Here is a 27,500-nt window from a genome sequence, read left to right on the forward strand (position 1 = left end):
GACAAAATCTCGTGGTTCATTGATTTTCCAAAGACTAGTCTAAGTTAGCCTTCGTTTAAAAAACTGGATTAATTTCTTTACAGAAAGATACTACAGTTTCAATGGGTGTCGAGTCCGCTTGGAATGCCGGGTATACTGGCAAAGGAGTTTTTGTGGCTGTAGTAGACGATGGAGTTAACATGAATCATCCAGACCTAAGATCTAACTTCGTAAGTACCAGTACTCCCAAGTCATACATGATAAGTTTTGCCGTGATAAAGGCTTACTTGCTCAGAAACCCAACCTGACCGAGACTATAGGTCTGTATTTCACATTCATGTTCCAGTACGAGTGAAAGCCGAGCGAGCCAAGGCCATTATGTGTTAGCGGCGTATGACGCCTTTCACTCGCTTCTCTATGTAAGAAAAATGCCGTGTTCATTGTGCTTTATTTTCAAATACTCTTTGAAAGAAACCATTATATTGAGGAAAAGTATATTTTCAAGACAATCATACCTTTCCCAACTTCCGCATATCTCACGATACCAGTCCGTTGGTCTGTTCATATATCTTATTAACCAAGCGCGAGGGCCGCACTGGGAGAATATCGGCCTAAGGTCTTGACAGTACGGACCGAGCGCAGCGAGGTCCGTACAAAAAAGACCGAGGGCCGATATTCTTCCTGTACGTTCCCGAGCAAGCTTGGTTAATAAGAGATTTATTATACAACTGAAATTCAAAGAGGCACAAGTGCAGTATCATTCGGGACCATTCGGGACAGTGCCCGGCCCAATACTGAGAGAATATTGACCGGCAATAGAGCATTTTGATTGGTTGATTTTAGTTATTGGCCCCCTGACTGCCTGAGTCGTGTAATAAAACCATTCATCATTTCGTTCTCTTGTTTTCTTTTTTTTTTCTGGTGAAGATCAGACTTCTGTCAGTGAGAACTGCTTTATTACCGCTTGTATATATTACGCACGCATGTACTAAAGTGAAACTATGTAAATAGTTTTCCAATTTGTGTCAGTTTGTAGCGATACAGTTTCACAAGACTCGAAAACCTTTTTCCTAGTGTGCATACTATAAAAGATCCTTTGGAAAGAATTTTTGTAGAGAGGATTAATTTCAAAGCGGTGTATCCGGCACTGCTGTTACGTTTATAACCATCGATAGCTTGAGCGATATACAGAACTGTAATTAATAAGGACAGAAACCGACATAAGAGGAACTTAACTGCTGACAACTGAATTTCGTTCCTTATTTCATATTATTAAGGGCATGTGACAAGATGGCATTGAAAGCCTAAATTTGATTGATTTTGATTTACTAAGAAGAGAAACAGTTCTTCTTAAATTTCTCCTTAAACAGAACGTCAGTACCAGTTACGACTTTATGATGAACCGCCAAATAAATAGATTCTACAGCCCTGGCAGGTTTGTTCCTGGCATTTGGTTTGTTCCTTCTTATTTTCTCTCATCCATCTATCCATCCATATCAATGGACATATATTTAATAAATGTCAGAATGTCTGAAGATATATGAAGGAATGAGAAGTGTGTGCATTTTTTCTATCTACAGTTTTAAAAGTTTAGCAATGTGTCTTACTTTCTCGTAATTTTTTTTTTTTTTCATTTGGCATCTCAGTCATGGAACAAAATGTGCTGGGATCATTGCAGGAGGAAACAATGATAATTGTGGAGTAGGAATAGCATACAACGCCAAAATTGCAGGTAAGGAAGAACAAAATTTTAAGGAAGGGCGGGCAGTTTACACTTCGGTGTTTTCAAATCATGTACTCTAAAAAAAATCGTTCGATAGACTCCCCTCATCATACACATGAAATCCACTCTTCAATATCAGGGCAAACGTGTCAGATCGACGATTTAATCTTTACTTTATGACAAATTCTCTTTTTTTAAACGTTTAAAGGTAGATTGTATCATGTTGAAGATCAAGAACATCTTTCCCGAAAGAAAGTCGGGTCATAGTTAAGTGAAACCCATGCAATCTGAGAAGTTATTAATCCATTATTAGCTACTGAATAAATACCGCCATAAGCTTTTGGAAGTAACCAAAGAAAAATTCTGTGTCTAACTGAAAATGAGGAGTTTCCCTCTGCAAATCTTTTCTAATATAGAACAAGCAAACAAACATTGAGACATATGAACAAAAATATGATCTGAATGTTGTTTTCTGTCTTGAGGTGACTGACAGATGAAGAATTTATCTTGTAGGTATTCGAATATATGATGACTCCACCAAATCAACAGATTTATCAGAAGCAAAGGCCTTGAGTTACAAAAATCAATTAATCGACATCTACTCCAACAGTTGGGGACCTGGTGACATGGGCTGGCGAGTGGAAGGACCAGGTCCCCTCTTAACAAAGGCTATGGAAGAGGGAGTCGAAAACGTATGTGTGACAAGATAAGCCCTTATTAGTGATATTTTGTAGGAGACATGTTACTGTGATTTTCAACGAAGCTATCTTATTAACGAATCCTGGTAATTCATTCACTCATAAACGTTTGTGAAATCTAGGGTCGCCATGGGAAAGGGTCCATCTTTGTCTTCGCCGCAGGCAATGGTGGTTTCACAGGCGACAGTTGCGCCTTTAACGGCTACGTAAACAACATCCACACAATTGCTATCTCCGGAGTTAACTGGGACGGCTCGGTACCAGCTTTCACAGAGCCTTGTGCGGGCATCATGGCTGTCACCTATGGAAAAGACATGTTTACCTACACAACGGAAGGAAACGTTAAACCTCCTTTGGTTAGTGGCTAAGTAAAAGGATTCAAGTTTTCTGTTGTAGAAGTCCTTTGTAGTTGGTCGGTTTCCGCATAAAGAGTTTCCGTGATGGAGTACAACGGTTTAAAAAGAGATGGTCGACTCATCTTAGAGATGCAATGAATATATGAAGTTCATATATTTTGAACTGCGGTATTAGATACGTATGATGTGCGATCCTCGCAGTAGATTTTTTTCAGGTCTGATTTTTTTCGCTATTGCATAAATAGCGCTAACTACTGCGAGGATCGCACATCATACGTATCTAATACCGCAGTTCAAAATATATGAACTTCATATATTCATTGCATCTCATTTATCACTTTCACGGGTTTATTACGAATCAACTTAACGGCCTGCTCCCAGTTGGCTTGTTAGCTCAATTGGTAGAGCGCTGCACTAGTATCGCAGAGGTCAGTGGTTCGAGTCCCGTACAGGCCTGATTTTTTTCAGTTCTGATTTTCGCTATTGCATAAATAGCGCTAACTACTGCGAGGATCGCACATCATACGTATCTAATACCGCAGTTCAAAATATATGAACTTCATATATTCATTGCATCTCATTTATCACTTTCACGGGTTTATTACGAATCAACTTAACGGCCTGCTCCCAGTTGGCTTGTTAGCTCAATTGGTAGAGCGCTGCACTAGTATCGCAGAGGTCAGTGGTTCGAGTCCCGTACAGGCCTGATTTTTTTCAGTTCTGATTTTCGCTATTGCATAAATAGCGCTATCTACTACGAGGATCGCACATCATACGCGACTCATCTTTCTTGCAGATAACTACAGAAGGAAGCAGTGGTTGCACGGAGGACTTTCCAGGAACCTCAGCCAATACCGCATTGGCTTCTGGGATCATTGCTCTGACTCTACAAGCCAAGTAAGAGCGTTGCAAATAGATTTCTCGACAATTAAAACCGCAAAGACGTCTCAAATAAAATTTGGAGTTGATCCCTCGGAGTTTTGAAATGACCTTCTAAATTTTTCTTCCCGATTGTGGTGCGATTCATTTTCTTTGCCTAAGCGTCGCAAATTCTGGAGTGATGCTTTATTTGTCGGCGCTGTTGTCTAGATTTAAAATCCCAGGGGCCACCAGCTCCTAGTTGTAATAGCTTTGGTATAAAACTAAATAGCCCTAATGAAATTTCTTCAAAGTAACTTCACAAGACTAAACTGAGATCAACAAAATAGTGACGGCGAGACCGGGTGTTGCAAACACATACACGGTATACGTCCAACGTTACAGTTCTGATTAAGTTCTTAAAATGGCGGTTTTTCACTGTACTCAAAGTTCACTCTCCGTGCACTGCAAAGGCATTCCCGACTGAGAGCTCAGTTCACGGAATTCGCGGCGCTGATGCGCTTTTATTTTTTCTTTTAGTCAAGATCTGACATGGCGGGATGTCCAACATTTGATAGTGAGAAGCTCTCAGCCGCTAGATTCCCCCGCCGTGAGCCAGAGGCGCTCAACACCTTCCTGGAGCACTAATGCGGCTAACCTGCCGGGTATGTTAGCAACAATTTTTTAGTAGCAACTGTTCTTGTAAGCACCTTGTAAGAACCAAGTATCAGTAGAACATCATAGCACGAAATCAGTTGCAATGTGAGGTTTCAATTTCTCATGGAGACTCAGAATTTTTTTCTGTGTCTCACACGCGAGACAAGACGAAAATATCTCTTTCATTAACAACATGATTGGCCATAGAAGAGTATAGCACCCACGCCACGGTACAAAATATGCCGTGCTCTCAAAATTATAATTTGTGGTTCAGTTGGTAGTTGCATCGAGCTAGCATCTGAGAGGAATAAACTTTTGTCATAATTATTTAGCTACGTCTGTCCTTGAGATTCATTTTCTACAAAAAGTAAAGAAATATATATTACCAGCGGAAGTATTTTTAAATTGTGCTTTTTCATTCTAGTGAGCAGATTTTATGGGTTTGGACTCATGGATGCTTCATTGATGATTAGATATGCAAAAACTTGGGTTTCTGTTCCACAGCAACTGTCTTGTGAAATCCCTTACAAAATCTCAGGGTAGGTAGTTTTGTCCCATTCGGTTTGAATGTTTCGTTTTTCTTATTACCAAACGATTAAACTCTGTTAACTAAGGTAAGTGCTGCTCAATCCTACAATACTTTTAATTGATATCACAGACCCAAGCAGTTTACAAAACGCGTCGTCTAACTCATTTGTGACTTCTCCTTACAGCTTTTTTATTGAAAACGAAAGGTCTTAGGTGTGTGTCTTCTATCTTTACCTGATCAGGTTTAATTTTGTAGCTTGACAAAAGGAAATGACAGAGATCCTTAGAATTCAGTTTCACTTGAAGAAAGTCAGAAAGGCCTAAACTCTGATTTTATTTTATTATCTGGACTTTTGTCACCAGTTCATCATAACGACGTAATATCATTTTGAGTGGCTTGTCCAAAGAATACTGCAATATTCTGCGAACGCCCTGCATTCACTTTTGTTTACCTATTAAGAACATATTGGCTAACTGAAACTAATCTTTATTTCCCAATTGTCATACTTCAACTTTTTAAAGATCTGCTTGGCCACAAATTCCGTGGACTGGACAATTAGATCTAACTTTGTCTGTGAACGAGCACCACTGTGGCATTCGATTCTTGGAACACGTTCAAGTGAAAATCGACGTCACTTTCCCTCGACGAGGATACCTGGAGATGAGTTCAGAATCACCGAGTGGAACCCAGTCCAAGCTCCTTTATTCACGAAAGTACGACAGTTGGACTGGCTACAAAAATTTTAAAAACTGGAAAGTAACAAGTTTACATTACTGGGGGGAGAATCCTATTGGAGACTGGCACATGACGTTACGAAACTCACAGCCACATAGAAACAGTAGAAATGGTAAAGTCATTTCATCTATTCTTTTAGAATGTAACTCCTAATTTTTGCAGTCGAAATTTGTCCATATGGAAATTTTATAACTTAGCTTATACCAAGGAGTGTTAATTATGGACAGATCATTTCACAAAAATTGCAAATAGAAATCAAGGTAATAAAGGTAAGGATCAAGTCGAGAAGAAGTATGAAGAGAATTTTGAACGAGAATGGCATATGATTGTGTTGCCTGATCGTCAAAATGAGTTTAGTCCTGATAAGGGCTGTTATCAATAGTCGTGACTGACGTTTCGACAACTTGAGCGAAAGTCCTTACCAGAGTCCGGACAATTGGTGTTTAATCGATCAACCAGTAATCCGTCACTGTTTCATCTCATCGCTTTTTAATCGACCTGTTCACCACAGATACCAAACAGCTTCTGATTTTTATCATCCCTTGGGAGATTATGTTCATTGATTATGGTCTAACTCTCTTTTATTTAACAGCTCAAGACCGACTAATCGAAAGAGTCAAGAGAAGATTGTGGTCAGCACCAACAACACCAACGAAAAGTAGGTGTAATGCTACATGTTTATATCAACAAAAGGGACTGTATTTACTCGAATATTGAGCGCGCCACTCCTACGCAAAATAAACCCACCTGCTACTGGCCTTGTTCTCCCTCACACCTTTAGATAGCAGAGATATGACGTGTAGATTAGATTAATAATAATTAGATTAATAATAATAATTAAGTAGATGTCAGTACAACTTATGAAGTTTAAAGGTCTAATAAAGGATAAATTAGTGAATGAGAAACCTCATTGAAAATGTGTTTCGCTTTTATTGGTTAATTCAGCGGCCATATTTTATTGCACGGCCCTCTAAATTTAAAAGTTTGTTCAAATTGAAGTCTTTTTTCTCTGTTGGGACCCAGAATGTAATAACAATCTTAATAGTCTCGTTTTCTCTGTCGGTAACACACAGCACAAACCTTGAACTGGGGTAGTAAGAGATGTTTATCATGATAATGTTCAATTTTATCCGGGTTGCTAAGAGACTCAATTTCCCGACCGTTACTAGAAGACGACGCCAAATTGATACAAATACATGTTTAACTAAACTTTAAATAAGATAAAATTAAACATAGGATGGTTTTGTTTGGAGATTTGCATTAACTTCCATCATATCTTTATCCGCCCGTTTTTGTTGACGGACACTAATGGCAAAAAAATTTATGCAAGTTTAGAAACAATCTTAGCAAGAAAACTGTAATTAAACCAATGACAGAAAATGACTGAGCTTAAAAAACTTCTGCTTTAATGGGATTCGAACCTGTACGTTCCAGATACTAGTTGGGAGGCTATTTTTAACTGGGGTCCATTGTCGTTCATGCCTTAACCAGAGCATAGAAAGCAGTACAGTCTATACTAAGCAGATAGAGGGTATTCAGACTGAGTTCCTTTGCTATTCTGTTTCATTCTCTATATACTTAGTTGACGGAGGATATTCAAACTGGTCTTCCTGGTCTCAGTGTACTGTAACGTGTGGTGATGGGACTCAATATCGTAGTCGTTCATGCAACAATCCAATTCCTTTAAACGGAGGAGCGCAGTGTGTGGGAAGTGCTCAAGAAACAAGGAAATGTCCCTTCAACGTGTGCCCGACTCCAGGTAAATACTACACACTGTCACTTCTTAACTGACTGTAAAGATGCTAATGATACACACAAGGACACCTTTTTGACTGCAAAGAGGTAATTAGAAACCTGAGTACCAATGGCCATATACAAACGACTACATTTTCTTTCTTTTCGGTCAGAGGTTTGAATTTTTTTGGTTTCCAAGGAACATTTGTCAGTTACTCGATTTATTCAAAATTAAAATAATAATATCATTCCGTCCAGATTAGGCCGCTGTAGATTGTGCTAGTAAAAGTAGCCTATTGTGCTACTATCATTGCTTAATTTTTTCCACATTATTCTCAAGATTGTCTTTTCTTTTGGAAATTATGATTTCGTTAAGTATGCTTTTAAAAAAAGCCGCAAAAAGGTCCAAATTGTATAGTTATTATTTATAAAGCGTGATAATTTCTTTTTATTGAATCACATACTTGCTCTAATAAAACACAATGAACTACCGCACTTAATTCCAGACTAGAAGCGGTCACTTAAAGTGTCAAAATGACAGCTTCACGTTTCTCTTAGACGATTTTGTTGTTAACGCAATATTTACTTCCGGTGCAATCTTTACTTCCGGTGTGCCCAATCCTTTAGACGACGGACGACTCACTATTGCGGTAATCCTCTTCCCCAAAGAAATTACAGCGTTGAAAATAGACTGAACCCCTGACCGAATTTGAAAAATGATCAATCTCATGTAGAAATCAAGCGAGTCATATTCTAGTAATGTCCTCTTCGAAAAAGCTAAAAACATGATGATTGTGCGAGCAGTGCTACTTTTTTGAAAGGTCAAAAAGTAGGCTCGATTGCCAAATTACGCCAAGAATTATGTTAGCACAATCTATAAGGGATTATTCGAGAGGGAGCAAGAATATCCCTGTTCACTTCCTGCTTCAGAACTCGGGAAAATTCTGCAGAAGCAGCAGTACGTGAGTCACTCCTGCATGTAGACTTTGTGCCCCTCCTCTAGAGTGTTGTGTGACAGAGGGAGAGAAATAACCGGTGCTTATGTTAGTTTAATGTGTAAGCTGAAAGGATTTGTTCGTTATTCTCAGGCATTCCAATAAATGGCAACTACTCCCAGTGGACTGAGTGGTCACAGTGCACCCAGTCATGTAATGGAGGAACTCAACATCGCTCGAGGGAATGTGATAATCCACGACCGGCAAATGGTGGGAATGACTGCAGAAAAATGGGACAAGCTACGCAGTACAGAAAATGTAACCCACAGAATTGTCCAGGTAAAGTTTTCCATGCTAGAGATTAAAGAGAAATTACATTCCTAAAGCTTCTTGGCCTATGCAAAAATTGTCACAACTGCGTGACCCGTGGTAAAGTCAAGTAACAGGAGGTTATTCTAATTTGGTAACTAGAGATTTCCATACATATGTTTAAATCAGTTTATGGCCTGTATCACTGGCTAAGGGCTTCTCCATTTGTGAGAAGCTGCAGGTTTTCCGTTCATGCCAGCGAATTGAGTCACAGGAGAGTCCATCGCACCCAAGGCGTAATTGAGAGTAATCTTTAACTGTTTACACTTTCCTGTAGTTGATGGACGTTACTCTCCGTGGAGCAGCTGGAGTGTGTGTAGCAGGACATGTAACGGGGGATATAAGCGTCGTTCTCGTACCTGTACCAATCCCCCGCCAGAATTCGGTGGACGAAACTGCAGGAGACTGGGATCTGCTACACAGTCACAACAGTGTAACACACAAAAATGCCCAGGTGATAACTTTTTTCATTTTTCTTTCTTTTTATCCAGTTTTCGAGAATGTATGATACAGCAAAAGCTGTTTCTTACCATTGTGTTTTGCGCTGCTCCTTTTCTGATGGTTTCCATGAAATTCGGCACAGACTCATCCGAAACTTAAGCGTTTTAATTTGTACATCATCGTAAATACCATTATCTATTTATTACTTTTATTGCCATCATCTTTTTAAGCTGTCAGTGCTCAGTCGTAATGACGAGAAAGGGTCATTTTCAAGTCAGAATTCATCAGACTCCCCTTCACTTATTTATCACATTCCCTCGAGCGATATTGAGTTCCTTCATTACATGACTGGGTACACTGTGCTAACATAAATGATTTAGTCAGTTTATCATTCTACTGTAATGAAAAATTGATGGCTTGTGAGCTCAGTTGGTAAGGCAATGCAGCGGTATCGCAGAGGTCATGGGTTCAAATCCCGTACGGGCCTGAATTTTTTTTTCAGGCTTTATTTCCACCTACTAGATAAGTAGGGTTTATTACTGAGAGGAACGCTTTCAAGCATTTGGTGGATCATGAGTATTTTTCGATAATTTAACAAAGGATCCTCACAATCTTTTTTAATGGTGTATAGGTTACGTATTCTCATTGACATTAATCCTTTTTGGAACAAGAGAAGATCCTCTGGCAAACAATCTTCATGTAGATAGGAAGACGAAGAAAATGAACCGAGTTGATATCGAAGAAAGAAAAAGAGGTGAGAACCGAAATAATTCCGATCAAGAGATCATAAGATCATAAGATCTCTCGATCTGATCCATGTATTGCCTCTTGCTTGGTCGTCATTAAAGCAAGTCTTAATTGAGTGTCGAAAGTAATTCGAAATTACTTTGTTTTCGCTTTGCTCACCCTGCGAATAGTCCAGAAATCTTGTACTTTTTACTCAACCAATCAGGTTCATTCAGTCAATGGCGTTTTACTGCACAATGAGCACTCTGCTTGTTTATAACCTGAATTCTTATTGGCTTTTTAGTGTATTTTCCTTTCAATCTCATTGGCTGTTAAAATTACTTTGATTTTGTTTTACGACGATCTATCAAAATGCTCCTCATATCACGATCATGATCATACTTCAGCAAGTTTTTATAAATGAGTACCAGTGACATTTTGAAACTTGAAATGTCGATGATTACCCACTACCAAAACACTTACCAAACTTTTACAATGTCAGTTTGCCTCGTTTTATATACTAGAGTTGACTAAAATCTAAGAACCACTGATTGCTTAGTATTCATAAATTCTGATTTAAGATATTCCAATTCACGGTGGCTGGTCACAATGGAGTCGCAGATGGTCTCGTTGTAGCAAAACATGTGGAGGAGGAACTCAGACTCGTTCTCGGGCATGTACCAGTCCCCCTCCGGCTAATAGAGGACGAGATTGTAGTGGTCCTGGTGAACAATCACGTAGATGTAACACCCGTCCCTGCCCAAGTAAGTTTATACCGCAATTCAGTATATTCAATAATTTTTCCCCATGTGGGATAACATGTTGATGGTTTATCGTCGCCTAACACAAGTTCAATTTGATGTAAGATAAAGTTCTGAGGTGTCACGAGCTAATTTAAAAAAATTATATAAAAACCGTTGTCACAAAAAGGGAAATGCAATGTCAAAATCTTGGAATAGTAGCAAGGGTTTGTAATCCAGCAAGGCTTTTATTACCGAGTGAACTTTATTTGTTTTTGTGGCTTTCAGCTCCACCGACGAACGCAACTTGCACAAATACTGGAGGTGACAGAAGATGTGATTTATGGAGACAATACTGTAACTCAAGTGATTACGTTCGAACTAATTGTGCGAAGACGTGTAACACTTGTCCAGGTTCGTTCCTGTTCTAATAACTATGTGTTGATATGATGAAGTTTTCAATTGTTAGCTTAGCTAACTCTTTCTTCTTTTTAATTATGACAGTTACGTAAATTTTTTAGTTACTTTGATTGAGAAAGGCAATAATTAATTCTTTCCTGGCCAAATCGGTGAAAGTAATTGGACTGAATGGACAAATTTGTAAGATACAGCATTCGATTTACAAAGACTAACAGTTGGTCCGCTGGACGTTTTTATCAAGGTATATGTGAGAACGGTAAAGTAAGGTAAAATCTGTACTTAAGCCACGTGACCCTCCTAGCCGGAGTCGATTCCGGCTTCCTTAGCAAGTGATAACGTTTATTATCACTCCTCCCGCCCCCCCCCCCCCCCTCACCTTATTGGGGTGCCAGTCTATCACAAGGTTACTCCACAGCTTTTCATCAGGCTTCCGTTACAATTTTCTGGTGTGTTTTACACTCCCGGGGGGAGAGAGGCACTGTTGACCCAGCTAGTTCTCGAACCCAGGCCTTTCGACCCGGAGTCATTGGTGGGAATAGGTCCGTGATAATCATGGTAGTAATGAGAGCGGTAACAATTTTAATAATTGGGTCAATTTCATCTAAATTTCAAGTTGCTATCGTTTCCTCGATATCTTAAGTGGCATTTATCACAACTTTTTTTCTACAGTTTGCAAGAACTCTCTAGATGATTCTTACTGCCGCCGGCATGCAAAAGACTGCAGCAGGCCAATCTTTTCAGGATACTGTCAGAGGACATGTGGCACTTGCAAAGGATAATTTCCTTCCGTGTGATAATTGAAAGTTGTAACAGTTTCCAAATCAAAGATCTTTTATCTACTGAATAATCAATTTCGTCTTCACATATGGAAAGTCGTCATTTTTGACGAAAAATCTCAGTCATTTAGAATTATTCTATTAAACGACCAGCCACGTGTTGATTTTAAAAACGTGTTGTTGTCAGGGTAACTGGCTTCATTTCCAATGGCACTGTGTCGTTTGACCTCTTTTGGCGGGCTTTTACGTTTGACAGTTGGTGACGCACACCTCCTAAGATATGGTTGCCATTGGATACGAGGAGGGTGGCCTGAGACAACACCGTAGTTTTAAGGTCAAAACCTCGTCACCAAACCATTACCGTGCCTCACTCAACTGGTAACAACAGTAGCAACTTTCCTTAGTCTTGTATTGATAACTTTCTTTTTAAGAATCATTTCAACAATAAAAAAGGTGGAAAGATGATGATAAATCCTACCTTTTCTATGACTTTTAGTATCGTGTTTTTCGTACAAGTCTGCGGCTTAAGCTTTCAGTAAGAAGGTTATTCCTGTCCAATCTCTTTAGCTTTTGATATGTATAACATACTGTAGTACTATATTGTTTTAAAATAAAGTGAAAATTTATTTCATTCTAAAAAGGATGTATTTAGCCTAATAGCCTAACGTAAACTGCTGTTTGCTCTCTTTCTGTAATCATTATTTGTGTTCTCCGCCGATTTTCAAAGACATTTCCATAATGCGTTTTCCTTTGGGGCTCCTGCATCGGTGGGACAAACTTGACTAAGCAAATAAACAATATACATTTACCCCTGCATGAGTATCAGGTTAACAACAAAATAGTGGGGTGGGGGGGGGAGGAGGGGAGTATCAGGTTAACAACTAGATGGTGGGTGGGGTGGGGGAGGAGGGGAGTATCAGGTTAACAACAAGATGGTGGGGTGGGGGGGGAGGAGGGGAGTATCAGGTTAACAACAAGATGGTGGGGTGGGGGGGAGGAGGGGAGTATCAGGTTAACAACAAGATGGTGGGGTGGGGGGGAGGAGGGGAGTATCAGGTTAACAACAAGATGGTGGGGTGGGGGGGGAGGAGGGGAGTATCAGGTTAACAACAAGATGGTGGGGTGGGGGGAGGAGGGGAGTATCAGGTTAACAACAAGATGGTGGGGTGGGGGGGAGGAGGGGAGTATCAGGCTAACAACAAGATGGTGGGGTGGGGGGAGGAGGGGAGTATCAGGTTAACAACAAGATGGTGGGGTGGGGGGGGGAGGAGGGGGCGGCAAAAACGTATATCCGAGTGGGGCTCACAAATATTTAAAATTAAAGAGTGTTCTTTATGACCCAACAAAAAAATTCTGGGGCTCTTAAAAGTTCGTTGTTCACAAAAGCAAGTCTGGAAAAAGGATAAAATGCCCCAGTCGACACTTTGAATAGGTCAGTGTGGCCACTCCGACGCCTGCTTTCCATCCGTATTTTTTTCATGCTCCACGATGTGATACCGTGATGGTCGCATACTTTGCGCGTTCCGTTGCCCTAGTGGGATAAAATGGCGTGTTAGTAAAATCCTTGGGCAGAACACCTTCCATATAAAAGTGTCTGAATGTCTTTGTTTGTCTCTTGTAGATCTAAAAATCACGGATTCACTCGCCGCGTTCAGAACAACACAAATATATTTTCGGCTTTCACCACGTCTTTCAGGGTTGCTTCATTAATTTTCCCTAGCCCTGAATCTGCCCAGGTTTTTTTCTTTGGTCCACATCTTAGTTATTAGTGAGAAGATCAGGCTTCACCTGTTTTGCAAAATGTATGGCTTATCACAACCTTTACCTAAAATGTAACAAGCACGAATGTGTCCAGTCACACTTATGCTAGCTTTACAAAACTTTAACCTCAGTCTTGTAATTGAACGTAAATCTGGTTCTTCAGCTTTAAGTTTCCTTTACGCAAGCTATACGCTAGATGACGTAAATCTTCGTTTACACGCATTTACGAGCATTATAGAACTGGGTCAATTTTCCGTAAAACTCTTTTTTTCATGGTGTGTGAGCGTTCCGTTCATTCTTCCCTAGGTCAGCGGCTATGTATTTGTATTTAGACAGGGTAGCCAGTTCAGTAAAGCTGGTTTAAATGGGGCACTGTGGGGCCCTGTGGTACAATAACACCCACCCATCCCACCCCAGGGGAGGACATCCATCACACAGTAATCTAATGCGTGGGAAATTACAGTCTCCTACCCCTAACCCTGCAGGAGACGGGGCCTACGGTTTATTCGTCCTTATCCGAGAAGACTAGGATATCTATCGATTTCTTGATATTATAGAAAGGCTCTCCCAACCTCTGCAAATAGTTGCTCTTTTTTCTCCAAATGTGTGGAGGCTGTACTTTGTATTACTGACATGTACATCATGATATCTTTCGAGAATCTAAAGCCAGTCTACATGGAGGACTATGTAGAGTGATCTGGAGACTTTTTCCGTAAAATTCCGCAGTGGACAATTCTATTGTAGCTATACAAGGTTGTTGAATTTGGTGAAAACTTGTATTTGTTTTCCACTGTGGCTGATAGCTGGGGGTATGTCAGAAAATCAGAAAAATAGATTTGCAACAGAGCAAGATTTTGCTGTAGTTGCGATAGAAATATCAGTTTTGCGTTCTGATTGTAATTCCTAGAAATAATCTGACTACCTCAAGATTCAACGAAGTCATCTGGTTAGAATTCAGGAGGGTTACTGCGACAAATGAATGTAACTGGTAGTGCAAATGACACCTTTTTTTATTATGTTTTAATCATCAACAACATACTGCAGTCGAGTTCAATTCATATTCACTTATTTTTATTCCCGCCTAGCTCGATAACAAGGAAAAACACGTTTCAAATAAAAATCACAAATTTAACATCTCTACTTGTATATTTCGAGTAGTGTACATATACTGAGTTTTCATGTTAAGCGCATTGCTCGAAACCGTAAACTCGAGCAAAGGTATCCTTACTACTTTTCAATTATCATTTGACTAACATCCATTAAAATAAAACGTTGATTCCAAATAATATATTTTAATGAGCCATAAATCAAACTTAATTCAATGTGTAAGTGACAACTTTTCAAAATAGATTTATTACTTACTAAATAACAAATTGAACGAGATATTGCAAGTAAAATAATAAAATGGTACGAGATGTTAGCGCTAGCATTTTACTTTCCCTTATCGGGGAGAAGGGAGGAAGCTGTACTTTTTGTCATAAAACATATCGACACGTGCCAAGGCTACTGAGTATCATAGGGTTTCTTCCGCCTTCTGCCCTAAACGGAGCGTAGTTTGACGACGACAATATTTTCAATTAAGTTGAGTCCACGGCATGAGACGTCTTTCTTTGCTTTAGCAAATGATCAGTCAACGCTATTGTTGATGAGGCAGTATCCTTTACCGAGTGAGTATTTCATGTTCTAATGGGTTTCCAGTTATTAAGATCAGCAACATTTCTATAGCTAAGTATTTATCACTGACTTCCTCTCTTTTTCCCCTCAAGAAAGGCTGTCTTAAAGAAATAAAAATAAACACATACAATGATTCTTTCATCCCATGCATTTTTATCTTCCCTTTCCGTATGATGCTCTTCCATAGGGACAATAAGGATTGCAACACATAGTCTGGGATGAGGTGTGTCGAAGTTTATTGCAACTGATGGTCTTTCTGCGTTCATCCAGATTACAGGTGATGTAGTAAACGCAGCTTCGTGTTCTCACCCTACATCGATATTTCCAATCCTGAGGACTGCACCCATTGTCTGGAACATGATTCCGGCAAGAATAAAAGTATGCTGCCCGTCGGCTTCTGCCTGTGAAAAAAAAAAATCATCAACAGATGAGATCAGCCGTTTCAGTCATTTATCTTTAACATGTTATGGTTTTCAACGACAAATAGAGTAGAGTTGACAAAGTATCTGACAGTTTTGATATGTTTATCATAACTAGCAAGGAGTAAATGGGAAAATCAAATCTAATAAAGTTGCATTGTATGGTACGCTTATTACGACTATGTATCCAAACAATTGCCATACAGATAGTTTGATATCAATTTTGTACTTTGTCATTTGAGTTTCTAGTTTAGTTTCAATCTAATTTTCGCAATTTCTTTTTCTATTCTTTCTGATCCGAAAGGTACAAATTTGTTTAAAAATGAGGAAGCATCACTAAGTTTCAAATTTAAGTCTGCCACTTTTCATTGTATTTATCGTGTTTGAACGTGCAAACCACTAGCCATCAGCGTGTTTTGACAGCTTAGAAAATGATACACTTTGACGGCAGTTTACATCAGGACCGCAGCTTAATAATGGCTGTAGTAAGTAAATCAGATTTCCGCATATAAACAACTGTACTCTTCTCCATTCGTGGTTCTCATCCTTTAAACATTTTTCGCTTAGCGAAACAAAAGCATTTCAAATAGCTTGCGGTTGGAGTTGCATATTCCCTTTTCAGAGTGACTTTTAAAACACATACAAGTTTTTCTCTCTAACAACAGCGAAACGCTTTCCTTCTTTTATCAACCTTTCAAGGAAACCTTCATTGCAATAGATTTGAAGATTGGGAATAAGACTTTATCACGAATATTCCACCTGGGCGTATTGGATATGATTGGACGTGTTACTTTCGGTTCAACGCGCGATCGTCTTCATACATGCGCATGGTATAATGACTAAGCCGATGAAAACTTTTGGATGGCATTATCAAATAATCCACTTTCAATAACATTGAATATTTCCCAGTCAAGTTTAGCAAGAGCGTGTTCGGTCACATGACCCACTTAAAGCCAACATCACAGGGCAAAAATATTCATATTGATGGACTTTAAACAGAAATATATACATTGATAACCTGTTCAGAAACTTATAACTTACCTACAGAAACAGAGTCTGGTACATATTCCCTCAGACGGTAGACTGGGTACTGGTCACAGAATTCTCTGATCTCTTTTCTGAGGAAGATCTTATCTACTTCTCCGCTAACTATCCACTCTTTGTTCACCGTCGAGATTTGATAATCAGTGGGGCGACTTATAGCCTTGAGAATAATGAAAAAAAGTAGGAAATGATTCAGTTATCCATTGGGACAAAGGCCCCTTACGGCCACACGGCAATTACAGTCTTTAGATGAAGAAGCTCTGCAGAGTGGCTAGATTGTATCTGACCTCTTGGACTAAACATGAAAAATACGCACGTTTTTATGGTTTCGACTATTTCGCATTTTAATTTAAGTCGGTCTGCCTTGAAATACGCCAGTATAAGACTAACTAACATCTCCATAATATTAGATTATGTAGTAAGATACCTCAGTGAAACCGGTGTTGAGGTCTTTTGGTCGTGGTGCGTCTTCAGGCAGAGGTTTGACGTAGCAAACTCCTTCACTTGATGAGCGACGAACGCTAATATTCTGCATTAGAAGGAAAAACATTGTTATCGGTAAGTGCACTAGTTTTCATTTACGTTTACAACCTTCTGAAAACTAGGGGTCGGTGATGTTTATTCAGGATTTTGTAACTTGATCGTAAAACGCGAGCTACCAGTATATATGTTTGCTGACAATGGAGGATTCAACCGCCATATCTTTGACTATTCTTCAGCCGTGAGATTATCTTACCATTCTGAAGTCGAAAAGTTCTTCATTCAATGACAGACCATTGTGAGCAGGAACATTGAAATAAGCAATCTGCTCATCTTCGTTGATGTCAACTTTCTCGTAAAATCTTGTTCCCCTCTCAGTAATGGTGAGTTGAAACTTTTGTGTCTCTCGACGAACATGCACTCCGCTTAGTGGAAGCTGGGAAAAGTAAAAGAGAACTTTATAACTTGCCTGGTGAAAAAAAATATTGAAACTTAGAAATCACGAGTCTAACACTTGACATGAATACAGTCCGCAAGCGCCACAGAAAGATGTTGAAACACGGTTAATCTACTTAAACATCCACTTATTTCAAGCCGCTATAAATCCCCTGTAATTTATATTTAGCCGGAGTCTTTGGAAACCGAAATTTATTTGGATGCTGTCTTACTCATTTTTAGATGTTTTTACTGAAACGAATCAAAATAAAACGGTGGAAAGCCAATACTTATGGATAATGTTTTGCTGCTTACCAGTGAGGCTTGGATCTGAATGATGCAGGCCAACAAAATGATATAGCTGGTGAAAACAAACGAAAATCCCTGAAAGAGGAATGCAAAGATTAGTACCAAGAGGTAACAAATGAATCTATGACTAAATATCAATGAGATTTCAAAGGTTAGGAACTTACTATGTTTCTTTCCTCGGGTGGTACCTTAAACTGCTCAAACCTCAAGTTTAGGCAAACATCTGGTCTGTGGGGAGTTACTGCCTGACTTTTATAGTGCATTCTCGGATGTATAGCGGACTGTACGTGACCGATTGCATTACAAAGTTATTTCCTCGTAACCCTTACAAACGTGACCATAACTGGGCACTTGATACGCATTTTTCAGAAACGAGAGGATATATACAACAAATTCCAGCATGCGTGCAACAGCGGTAAATAGTCTGATCATCTTGCTAGGTGCAAACAACTATTTACCGGGCACCTTGTAACCGGCACCATATAGACAGAACCATGCGTGGTACCACTAGAATATTAAGTTCCGAAATAAAAGTACATTTTAGATCGTGAATGGAATTCGGTAAAAAATCGTCTCAAAAACCAACGTAACGCTGGAAACAGGAAGTGTTTTCTGCTTTAGCTGAAGGCGTTTTTGGCATGTCACAGCACTTAACCTGCATTCAGTTGGACATGACAATTATATCATTTCCCCGTTTATTTACAATTAAAGTTCAAGGATTGCCACTTATAACCGTTCTAAGAAGTTTCTTGGAAAGGGTAGCGTCACCTTGTTATTGATACCACTTCCACTACACTTTTCAATCGCGGAAACAGTCAGGAGCACGATGTCAATAAACATATCACCGAAGTTATTGAGCTTCCGTCATTGCTGGGAGACGGACTAGATCGGAGCAGAAGAACTTGTCGTCTTTCACTTAGGAACTTCGAATTTTTCTGTTGATCGTGTATTACGCGGCATTCGAAAAACGAGATATTAACCATTTTACTATCATCGGTGCCAAACTGAAGAAAGAGGCTGCGTTATTGTTTGTGATTGACAAAAGTCATTTACAATTGAATTTCCCATGAACGACGCGCCTTCATACAACTTACAGATAACTTCATGTCTTAATCGAGTTAACGGTTCAATCGGTTCCCTCTCTAAATTGCAGAAAAAAGGATAATGTTATGGTGACTAATGAGTGGGATTTCATTGTGCAAAAGTATCAGTTTAAGAAAATGAAAAGACAATTTTCCACTGACAGAGATTGTTTTGCTTTATTGCATCAAAGCACTCATAACGCATTTTTACTAACCAGTGTTACACGATTCACAACAATAATCAGTTACGGATGATATTGACAGAATTAATATGAACAGGGCGAAAGTTCGCGCTTCACCTTGAACGTACCTGTTTAAAGTCTTCAAATTGTAGAAAGTGCTATCATTGATTCGATCTTGCTTCGACCAAATGTGCTACTATCAAATAAAATGACAACGTGACTTCCGGGACCGGGATGCCCAGCTACTGTACTTCCTTCTACAAAATTTTGGAATCAACTTTCTCGAAGACACAGGTGATTTGCATTGTAGGACTTCGGTCACATTCGCGTTGCCCACCATCCCCTTATGCGTGCTTTAAGCAATTGGCATATTTCTCTTTGACTCATCGGCTAATGATGATGTTAGCCTTTGTTCTGAGTGGCAGTTGTTATAACTTTGGTTTTGGACGCTTGACATTCAAAAACCACTGCAATCTCGTATTGCTCTAGACCCCTAATTGGAAATTGCATCGATATAATAGCAGACTGTTCGACAGTACAATTTTCCTATTCACAACTAGGATAAACCAATTCGTCGATGTGGGCAAAACGAAGTGATCGTAGAAAATCGTAACACGGCTGAACTTGATCTGGGAACGTGACGGAAGTCTAAAATGTAAATCATAAGAGTCTTCGACGAAGCTGAAGGGCCAGGCAAATTGGGGGGAGATAATGTCGATCAGAGACAGCACTTTTCATAATTTTTAGACTGAAGAGAGACTTTTCTAAGTTAAAGCGCGGATTTCAGCTCTTTTCATGTTAATTCTATCAAAATCTTCAGTTGAATATTTTTAATTTCCATCCTGATATGTAAGAGCGCTAAAGACAACCTTCTCAATAATCTTATATAGCAAATCAGTAATCCATGCTTTCGAACCCTGAAGCCACCCTACGTCAATAAACTTAATACCCCTTTCCCTCTTGCCATCATTGTCCCTTTGGAAGGAGAGGAGTCCAAAACGCCGTAATCTCTACAAACAGTATTTTGTCTTCAGAAAATAGTTGATGACTCTTTCCATATTTCCTCTTTCTTAAGCTAGATATTGACTGATTGTAAAATGGTTAATATCTCGTTTTTCAGATGCCGCTTAATACACGATTAACAACAAAATTCGAAGCTCCTAACTAAAACTCGACGAGTTCTTCTGCTCATTTTATCTGCTCTGTCTCCGAGCAATGACGGAAGCTCAATGACTTCGGTGAATTGTTTATTCACATCGTGCTCCAGACTGTTTCCGCGATTAAAAAGTGTAGTGGAAGTGGTATCAATAACAAGGTTGTGAAGTTACCCTTTCCAAGAAACTTCTTAGAACAATTATAAGTGGCAATCCTTGAATTATAACTGTAAATAAACAGGGAAATGATATAATTGTCATGTTTAACTGAATGCAGGTTAAGTGCCGTGACCTGCCAAAAACGCCTACAGCTAAAGTATAACACTTCCTGTTTCCAGTGTTACGTTGGTTTTTTAGACGATTTTTTACCAAATTCCATTCACAATCCGAACTGTACTTTTATTTCGAGACTTAATATTCCAGTGGTACTATGCATGGCTCTATCTATATGGTGCCGGTTGCAAGGTACCCCGTAAATAGTTCTTTGCACTTAGCAAGAAGATCAGACTATTTTCCGCTGTTCGGCACGCATGCTGGAATTTATTGTATATATCCTTTCATCTGTGAAAAATGCATATCAAGTTCCCAGTTATGGTCACGTTTGTAAGGGTTATGAGGAAATAACTTTATAATGCAATCGGTCACGTACCGTCCGCTACACATCCGAGAATGCACTATAAAAATCATGCAGTAACTCCTAACAAACCAGATGTTTGCCTAAACTTGAGGTTTGAGCAGTTTAAGGTACCACCCGAGGAAAGAAACATGGTAAGTTCCTAACCTTTGAAATCTCATTGATATTTAGTCATAGATTCATTTGTTACCTCTTGGTACTAATCTTTGCATTCCTCTTTCAGGGATTTTCGTTTGTTTTCACCACCTATATCATTTTGTTGGCTTGCATCATTCAGATCCAAGCCTCACTGGTAAGCAGCAAAACATTATCCATAAGTAATGGACTTGCCACCCTTTTATCTTAAGTCGTTAAAGTAAAAAAACCGTTTTAAAATGAGCAAGACAGCATCCAAATAAATTTCGTTTTTCAAAGACTCCGGCTAAATATAAATTACAGGGGATATATAGCGGCTTAAAGTAACTGTATACTTAAAAAGTTTGAGTGGTGTCTCAACATCTTTCTGTGGTGCTTGCGGACTGTATTCATGTCGAGTGTGAGACTCGTGATTTCTGAGTTTCAATATTTTTTTTCACCAGGCAAGTTATAAAGTTCTCTTTTACTTTTCCCAGCCTCCACTAAGCGGAGTACATGTTCGTCGAGAGACACAAAAGTTTCAACTCACCATTACTGAGAGGGGAACAAGATTTTACGAGAAAGTTGATATCAACGAAGATGAGCAGATTGCTTATTTCAATGTTCCTGCTCACAATGGTCTGTCATTGAATGAAGAACTTTTCGACTTCAGAATGGTAAGATAATCTCACGGCTGAAGAATAGTTAAAGATATGGCGGTTGAATCCTCCATTGTCAGCCAACATATATACAGTAAAAACCCGCAAGTAAGAACCTAAAAATTAAGAACCTGTTAGCCTACAATTTGACATTTATACCGGTACCCCCTATAAACAAGAACCTATTTAGCCTAGGGAAAATTAAAATAGGTTCTTATTTTCTAAAATCATATAGTACATTATAGGTACATTGAAGTTATTTACTGTAATAGAGGTAAATATACAAATTTATATTATATCCCTTTTTGTGGGGGGGGGGGTGGGGTAGGGGTGGTGTGGTGAATAAAATTAAAATATAGGACAATTACCAACTTGTTATGCAGGTGTGTTTTTCTCCAAGAATAAGAACCTGTTTTAAGAACCTAAATAGCCTAAAATTTTGTTAAGTACCATTTATATAAGAACCTGTTTAGGCTAACTCCTAAAAATGTAGATTCTTACTTGCGGGTTTTTACTGTACTGGTAGCTCGCGTTTTATGATCAAGTTACAAAATCCTAAATATACATCACCGACCCCTAATTTTCAGAAGGTTCTAAACATAAATGAAAACTAGTGCACTTACCGGTAACAATGTTTTTCCTTCTAATGCAGAATATTAGCGTTCGTCGCTCATCAAGTGAAGGAGTTTGCTACGTCAAACCTCTGCCTGAAGACGCACCACGACCAAAAGACCTCAACACCGGTTTTACTGAGGTATCTTACTTCATAATCTAATATTATGGAGATGTTAGTTAGTCTTATACTGGCGTATTTCAAGGCAGACCGACTTAAATTAAAATGCGAAATAGCCGAAACCATAAAAACGTGCATGCTTGACATGTTTAGTCCAAGAAGTCAGATACAATCTAGCCACTCTGCAGAAAGGAACACGGCGAAATATTATTTTTTTTACCTGGTTTTATTCGTTGTTTATCCGCCAGTTTGAATTTCCGCCATTTTGTTTATAGTATTGTTTACCGCTGACGCTTTGTATCGCAGGCGAGCGCCGAAGGCGCGAGAGTTTTCCGGACGAGCCCCGGAGTGGGGAGAAATAACGGGGAGTGAAACATGTGGGGGCGTGACCCTTTTCAACCGATCAAAAATTAGTAAAGCCATAATCAGGGGGCGTGTATTTCTCATGATGCTCGTTGTACTTGCCATGGCGACAAAATACGTCATTTGGTGGCAAATTTGGCACCAAAGTAAGCTCGCACAGAATTTTGGTCGAAGGCGCGAAGCATTGGAAATATAAACAAATATGTAACAAGAAGAATTTATGGCGATTTTAAGTGAAAATCAGCGGAAAGTGGAAAGAATTATTGAGGAGAGTTATAGTGTTTTTGTATCTGGAAAAGCCGGCAGTGGAAAATAGTTCTTTCTACGATATATTATAGACAAAATTCGATGGAAAGGACTACATTGTTTTGTAACAGCACCAACTGGCATCGCTGCACAGAACATCGGTGGTATAACCATCCATTCATTCGCTGGTATTGGTACTCGGTCAAAAAGTATTCATGAACTAATTTGTGCCATTAAAGCTAACGCAGAAGCAGAGAGGAGATGGAATAGTTGCGATGTTCTTGTTATCGATGAAGTGTCGATGCTGAGCCGCAAACTGTTTGAAAAGTTGGAAGCTATCGCTCGAGCCATCCGTCGAAACTCCAAACCCTTTGGCTCGATACAGCTCATTTCTAGAAATTCTCTTCTTCTTTTTCACGACAGAAGGCATGGCCCTTAGAAGTAGTCTTCCAAATGTTGCTCTGTTTTGAATAGGCTGGCCGTTCTTCTTACATTCAAGTTGAAATTTGCCGTATATATTGTCAACGGTAACAGTGTGACACGACTTTTCACAGAAGTTTTCTAATATTCTGCTGAATACAAAAAGATTTAAAGTTACTTTAGCTTGAAAAATTCAAAATAAAGGCTTATGTGCATGTCATAACAGCAGTCATTCGAACGGTTTTCCCTTATAAATTTGTTCTTGCTGTTACATTTCTGTTCCTAGCAACGAGCGCTGCTCTAGCAATTTACAACACCGTCTTCTAACGGCTGAATTCCAACGGCTTCACTCCCCGTTATTTCTCGCCCCTCCGGGGCTAGTCTGGAAAATTCTCGTGCCCTCGGCGCTCGCCTGCGATACAAAGCGTAAGCAGTAAACAATACTCAAAAACAAAATGGCGAAAATTCAAACTGGCGAATAAACAACGAATAAAACCAGGTAAAAAAAAATTACATTTTGCCGTGTTCCCTTGCTCTGCAGAGCTTCTTCGTCTAAAGACTCTAAATGCTATAATTGCCGTGTGGCCGTAAGGGGCCTTTGTCCCAATGGATAACTGAATCATTTCCTACTTTTTTTCGTTATTCTCAAGGCTATAAATCGTCCCACTAATTATCAAATCTCGACGGTGAACAAAGAGTGGATAGTTAGCGGAGAAGTAGATAAGATCTTCCTCAGAAAGGAGATCAGAGAATTCTGTGACCAGTACCCAGTCTACCGTCTGAGGGAATATGTACCAGACTCTGTTTCTGTAGGTAAGTTATAAGTTTCTGAAAAGGCCATCATTTTATATATTTCTGTTTAAAGTCCATCAATATAAATATTTTTGCCCGGTAATGTTGGCTTTAAGTGGGTCATGTGACCGAACACGCTCTTGCTAAACTTGACTGGGAAAGATTCAATGTTATTAAAAGTGGATTACTTGATAATGCAATTCAAGAGTTTTCATAGGCTTAGTCATTATACCATGCGCATGTATGAAGACGATCGCGCGTTGAACCGAAAGTATCACGTCCAATCATATCCAATACGCCCACGTGGAAGGATTGTTAAATATTTGTGATAAAGTCCTATCCCCAATATTCAAATCTTACATCCATTGCAATGAAGGCTTCCTTAAAAGGTTGATTAAGGAAGGGAAGCGTTTTGCTGTTGTTAGAGAGAAAAACAAACTTGAATGCTTTTTAAAAGTCACTCTGAAAAGGCAATTTGCACTCCGAAGGGAAGCTGTTTGAAATGCTTTTGTTTCACTAGGCGAAAAATGTTTAAAGGATGAGAACCACGAATGGAGAAGAGTACAGTTGCCTATATACGGAAATCTCATTTACTTGCTACAGGCATTATTAAGCTGCGGTCCCAATGTAAAAAGCCGTCAAAGTGTAATCTGAATATCAGATTCTAAGCTGATGGCGAGTGTTTCACTCGTTCAAACACAATAAATACAATGGAAACGTGGCAGCGTTAAATTTAAAACTTAGTGATGTTTCTTCATTTTTAAATATGTCTGTACCTTTCCGGATCAGAAAGGATAAATAAAAAAAATTGCCGGCGAAAATTAGACTGAAACTAAACCGAAAACACAAAGGACAAAGTACAAAATTGATATCAAATTATTCCTTCGGAAATTGTTGGGATGTATAGTCGTAATTACCACACCATACAATGCAACTTTATTAGATTTGATTTTCCCATTTAAATCTTGCTAGTTATGATAAAGATATCAAAGCCGTCCGATACTTTGTCAACTCTACTCTATTTGTCGTTGAAAACCATAACATGTTAAAGATAAATGACTAAAAAGGCTGATCTCTTCTGATGATGAATTTTTTTTTTCCACAGGCAGAAGCCGACGGGCAGCATACTTTTATACTTGCCGGGATCATGTTCCAGACAATGGGTGCAGTCCTCAGGATTGGAAATATCAATGTAGGGTGAGAACACGAAGCTGCGTTTACTACATCACCTGTAACCTGGATGAACGGAGAAAGACCATCAGTTGCAATAAACTTCAACACACCTCATCCCAGACTATGTGTTGCAATCCTTATTGTCCATATGGAAGAGCACCATACGGAAAGGGAAGATAAAAATGCATGGGGATGAAAGAATCATTGTATGTGTTTATTTTTATTTCTTTAAGACAGCCTTTCTTGAGGGAAAAGAGAGAGGAAGTCAGTGATAAATACTTAGCTATAGAAATGTTGCTGATCTTAATAACTGGAAACCCATTAGAACATGAAATACTCACTCGGTAAAGGATACTGCCTCATCAACAACATTGACTGATCATTTGCTAAAGCAAAGAAAGACGTCCCTTACCTCGGGCTCAAATTCATTGAAAATATTTGTCGTCGTCAAACTACGCCCCGTTTAGGCCAGAAAGCGGCAGAAACTCTATGATACTCAGTAGCCTTGCCACGTGTCGATATGTTTTATGACAAATATTACAGCTTCCTCCCTTCTCCCCGATAAGGGAAAGTAAAACGCTTGCGCTAACATCTCGTACAATTCCATTATTTTAGTTGCAATATTTCACTCAAGTTGTCATTTAGTAAGTAATAAAATCTATTTTGAGAAGTTGTCAATTATAGATTGAAGTAAGTTTGATTAACGGCTCATTAAAATATATTATTCGGAATCAACGTTTTATTTCAATGGATTTTTGTAAAATGATAATAAAATTAGTAAGTATACCTTTGCTCGAATTTACGGTTAAGTGTAATGCGCTAGCAGTAGGTTGTATATTTTGAGAATATGTAAATATTATGGCTACCCTATTGAGAATTTGGACTTACTTTTTCAAAGTTTGATTCTTTCAGTTTTTACATATGCTATTGAGGTCTGGGGGTGTGCTTTTTATAGTAAATATTTAAGTAGAATTGATAAGCTCTTTGCCAGGTGTTATAAGCTGGGTTACTGCTTAAAGCAACACAGTATCTTGGATATCCGTTGTAATAGAGATAAGAAATTATGGCAAAGGATCTCTTCCACCAACACTGCGTTGAGCGATCTCTTACCTCCCCAAAGAACACGGCAGTTGAGAACTAGGTCGCATAATTATATTTCGCCTAAGGTCCAGACAAGCCATTTTAAATCAGTTTTTATTAATAGATGTCTTTTCAATAGTAATTAATACCTTTTCTTTTTCCTTATTCATTTTATTCATGTTATTCATGTTAATTGTAGCACGTCTGATTGCACAATAATTCTTAATAAAGACCTTTATTATTATTATTATTATCATTATTACTACTCAGTCTATATATACTGCGTGAAATATATGAGTAGAAATGTTCAATTTGTGATTTTGATTTGAAAAGTGTTTTTCCATTTTATCGAGCCAGGCGGGAATAAAATAAGTGGATATGAATTGAACTCGACAGTATTTTGCTGACGATGAAAACATAATTTAAAAAAACCTTCCAGTGGTTAGGTGTCATTTGCACCACTTGTTATATTCATTCGTCGCAATAGCCTTCCTGAATTCTAACTAAATTACGAAGTTTAATATAGGCAGAAATTATTTGACTTTTGAAGAAATTAGTTCTTAGAGTTATCTTTGGGTAGTTAGATTAACTCTATGAATAATAAACATAAGGTAAATCCGAGATTTCTTTCACAAAACCATCAAAAACCTTCCTCTGTTACAAATCTCTTTTTCTGATTTTCTGACCTACCCTAAACTATCAGCTACAATGTACAACAAATACGAGTTTTGACCAAATTCAACAACCTGGTACATCTACAAAAGAATTTCGAATGGTCCACAGAAGAAGAAAACAGTCTCAGATCACTTTCCATGGTCCTCGATCAGTGTCCATTGGCTTTAAAATTCTTGAAAGATATTAATGTCAATAAGTAATACAAAGAACAGCCTCCACACATTTGGAAAACAACAACAACAACAACAACAACAACATTTATTTATTTATACCAACAAGAAGGTAAAAGTAATACATGGATTTTGAAACTTAAGAGTAAGGTATTAGCTGCCTATAATAACCATAAGGGCTAAGAAAATTAGACAGCTATCTATGAAATACAAATTAGAAAACAT

At 38.7% G+C, this 27,500-nt stretch overlaps 3 protein-coding genes across 4 annotated transcripts in view; 2 read left to right on the forward strand and 1 right to left on the reverse strand.

Moving 5' to 3' along the window:
• Positions 1-12,316, forward strand: part of LOC111326544 (proprotein convertase subtilisin/kexin type 4) — a 16,153-nt gene extending 3,837 nt beyond the window's left edge. Inside the window, exons 4-20 of one of the 2 annotated variants that reach the window (XM_022930555.2) lie at positions 84-209; positions 1,350-1,414; positions 1,626-1,711; positions 2,216-2,394; positions 2,523-2,756; positions 3,553-3,653; positions 4,155-4,279; positions 4,696-4,810; positions 5,322-5,647; positions 6,128-6,193; positions 7,118-7,294; positions 8,358-8,543; positions 8,851-9,027; positions 9,646-9,768; positions 10,322-10,504; positions 10,769-10,894; positions 11,570-12,316. In XM_022930555.2, the coding sequence (XP_022786290.1) occupies positions 84-209; positions 1,350-1,414; positions 1,626-1,711; positions 2,216-2,394; positions 2,523-2,756; positions 3,553-3,653; positions 4,155-4,279; positions 4,696-4,810; positions 5,322-5,647; positions 6,128-6,193; positions 7,118-7,294; positions 8,358-8,543; positions 8,851-9,027; positions 9,646-9,768; positions 10,322-10,504; positions 10,769-10,894; positions 11,570-11,679 (2,505 nt within the window). In that variant the 3' untranslated portion in view covers positions 11,680-12,316. The remainder of the gene's footprint in view (positions 1-83; positions 210-1,349; positions 1,415-1,625; positions 1,712-2,215; positions 2,395-2,522; positions 2,757-3,552; positions 3,654-4,154; positions 4,280-4,695; positions 4,811-5,321; positions 5,648-6,127; positions 6,194-7,117; positions 7,295-8,357; positions 8,544-8,850; positions 9,028-9,645; positions 9,769-10,321; positions 10,505-10,768; positions 10,895-11,569) is intronic. The other variant, XM_088748639.1, reaches the window with a different exon arrangement.
• Positions 12,317-14,429: 2,113 nt separating this feature from the next.
• Positions 14,430-18,104, reverse strand: LOC148736656 (uncharacterized). Its single transcript, XM_088751317.1, has 6 exons — positions 17,963-18,104; positions 17,805-17,873; positions 17,311-17,490; positions 17,002-17,103; positions 16,572-16,734; positions 14,430-15,512 (listed from the first exon to the last, which is right to left on the reverse strand). The coding sequence occupies exons 1-6, from the start codon at positions 18,059-18,061 to the stop codon at positions 15,265-15,267; spliced, it is 861 nt and encodes a 286-aa protein (XP_088607443.1). The 5' UTR covers positions 18,062-18,104; the 3' UTR covers positions 14,430-15,264.
• Positions 18,105-20,840: 2,736 nt separating this feature from the next.
• LOC111326548 (uncharacterized) lies at positions 20,841-26,081 on the forward strand. The gene is made up of 6 exons (XM_088751063.1): positions 20,841-20,984; positions 21,074-21,142; positions 21,462-21,641; positions 22,276-22,377; positions 24,036-24,198; positions 25,283-26,081. Exons 1-6 carry the CDS (start codon positions 20,886-20,888, stop codon positions 25,528-25,530), a joined length of 861 nt encoding a protein of 286 aa, XP_088607189.1. The 5' UTR covers positions 20,841-20,885; the 3' UTR covers positions 25,531-26,081.
• Positions 26,082-27,500: the final 1,419 nt, after the last annotated feature.

Source organism: Stylophora pistillata, chromosome 2 (genome assembly GCF_964205215.1).
Source record: "Stylophora pistillata chromosome 2, jaStyPist1.2, whole genome shotgun sequence".
Classification (NCBI taxonomy): domain Eukaryota; kingdom Metazoa; phylum Cnidaria; class Anthozoa; order Scleractinia; family Pocilloporidae; genus Stylophora; species Stylophora pistillata.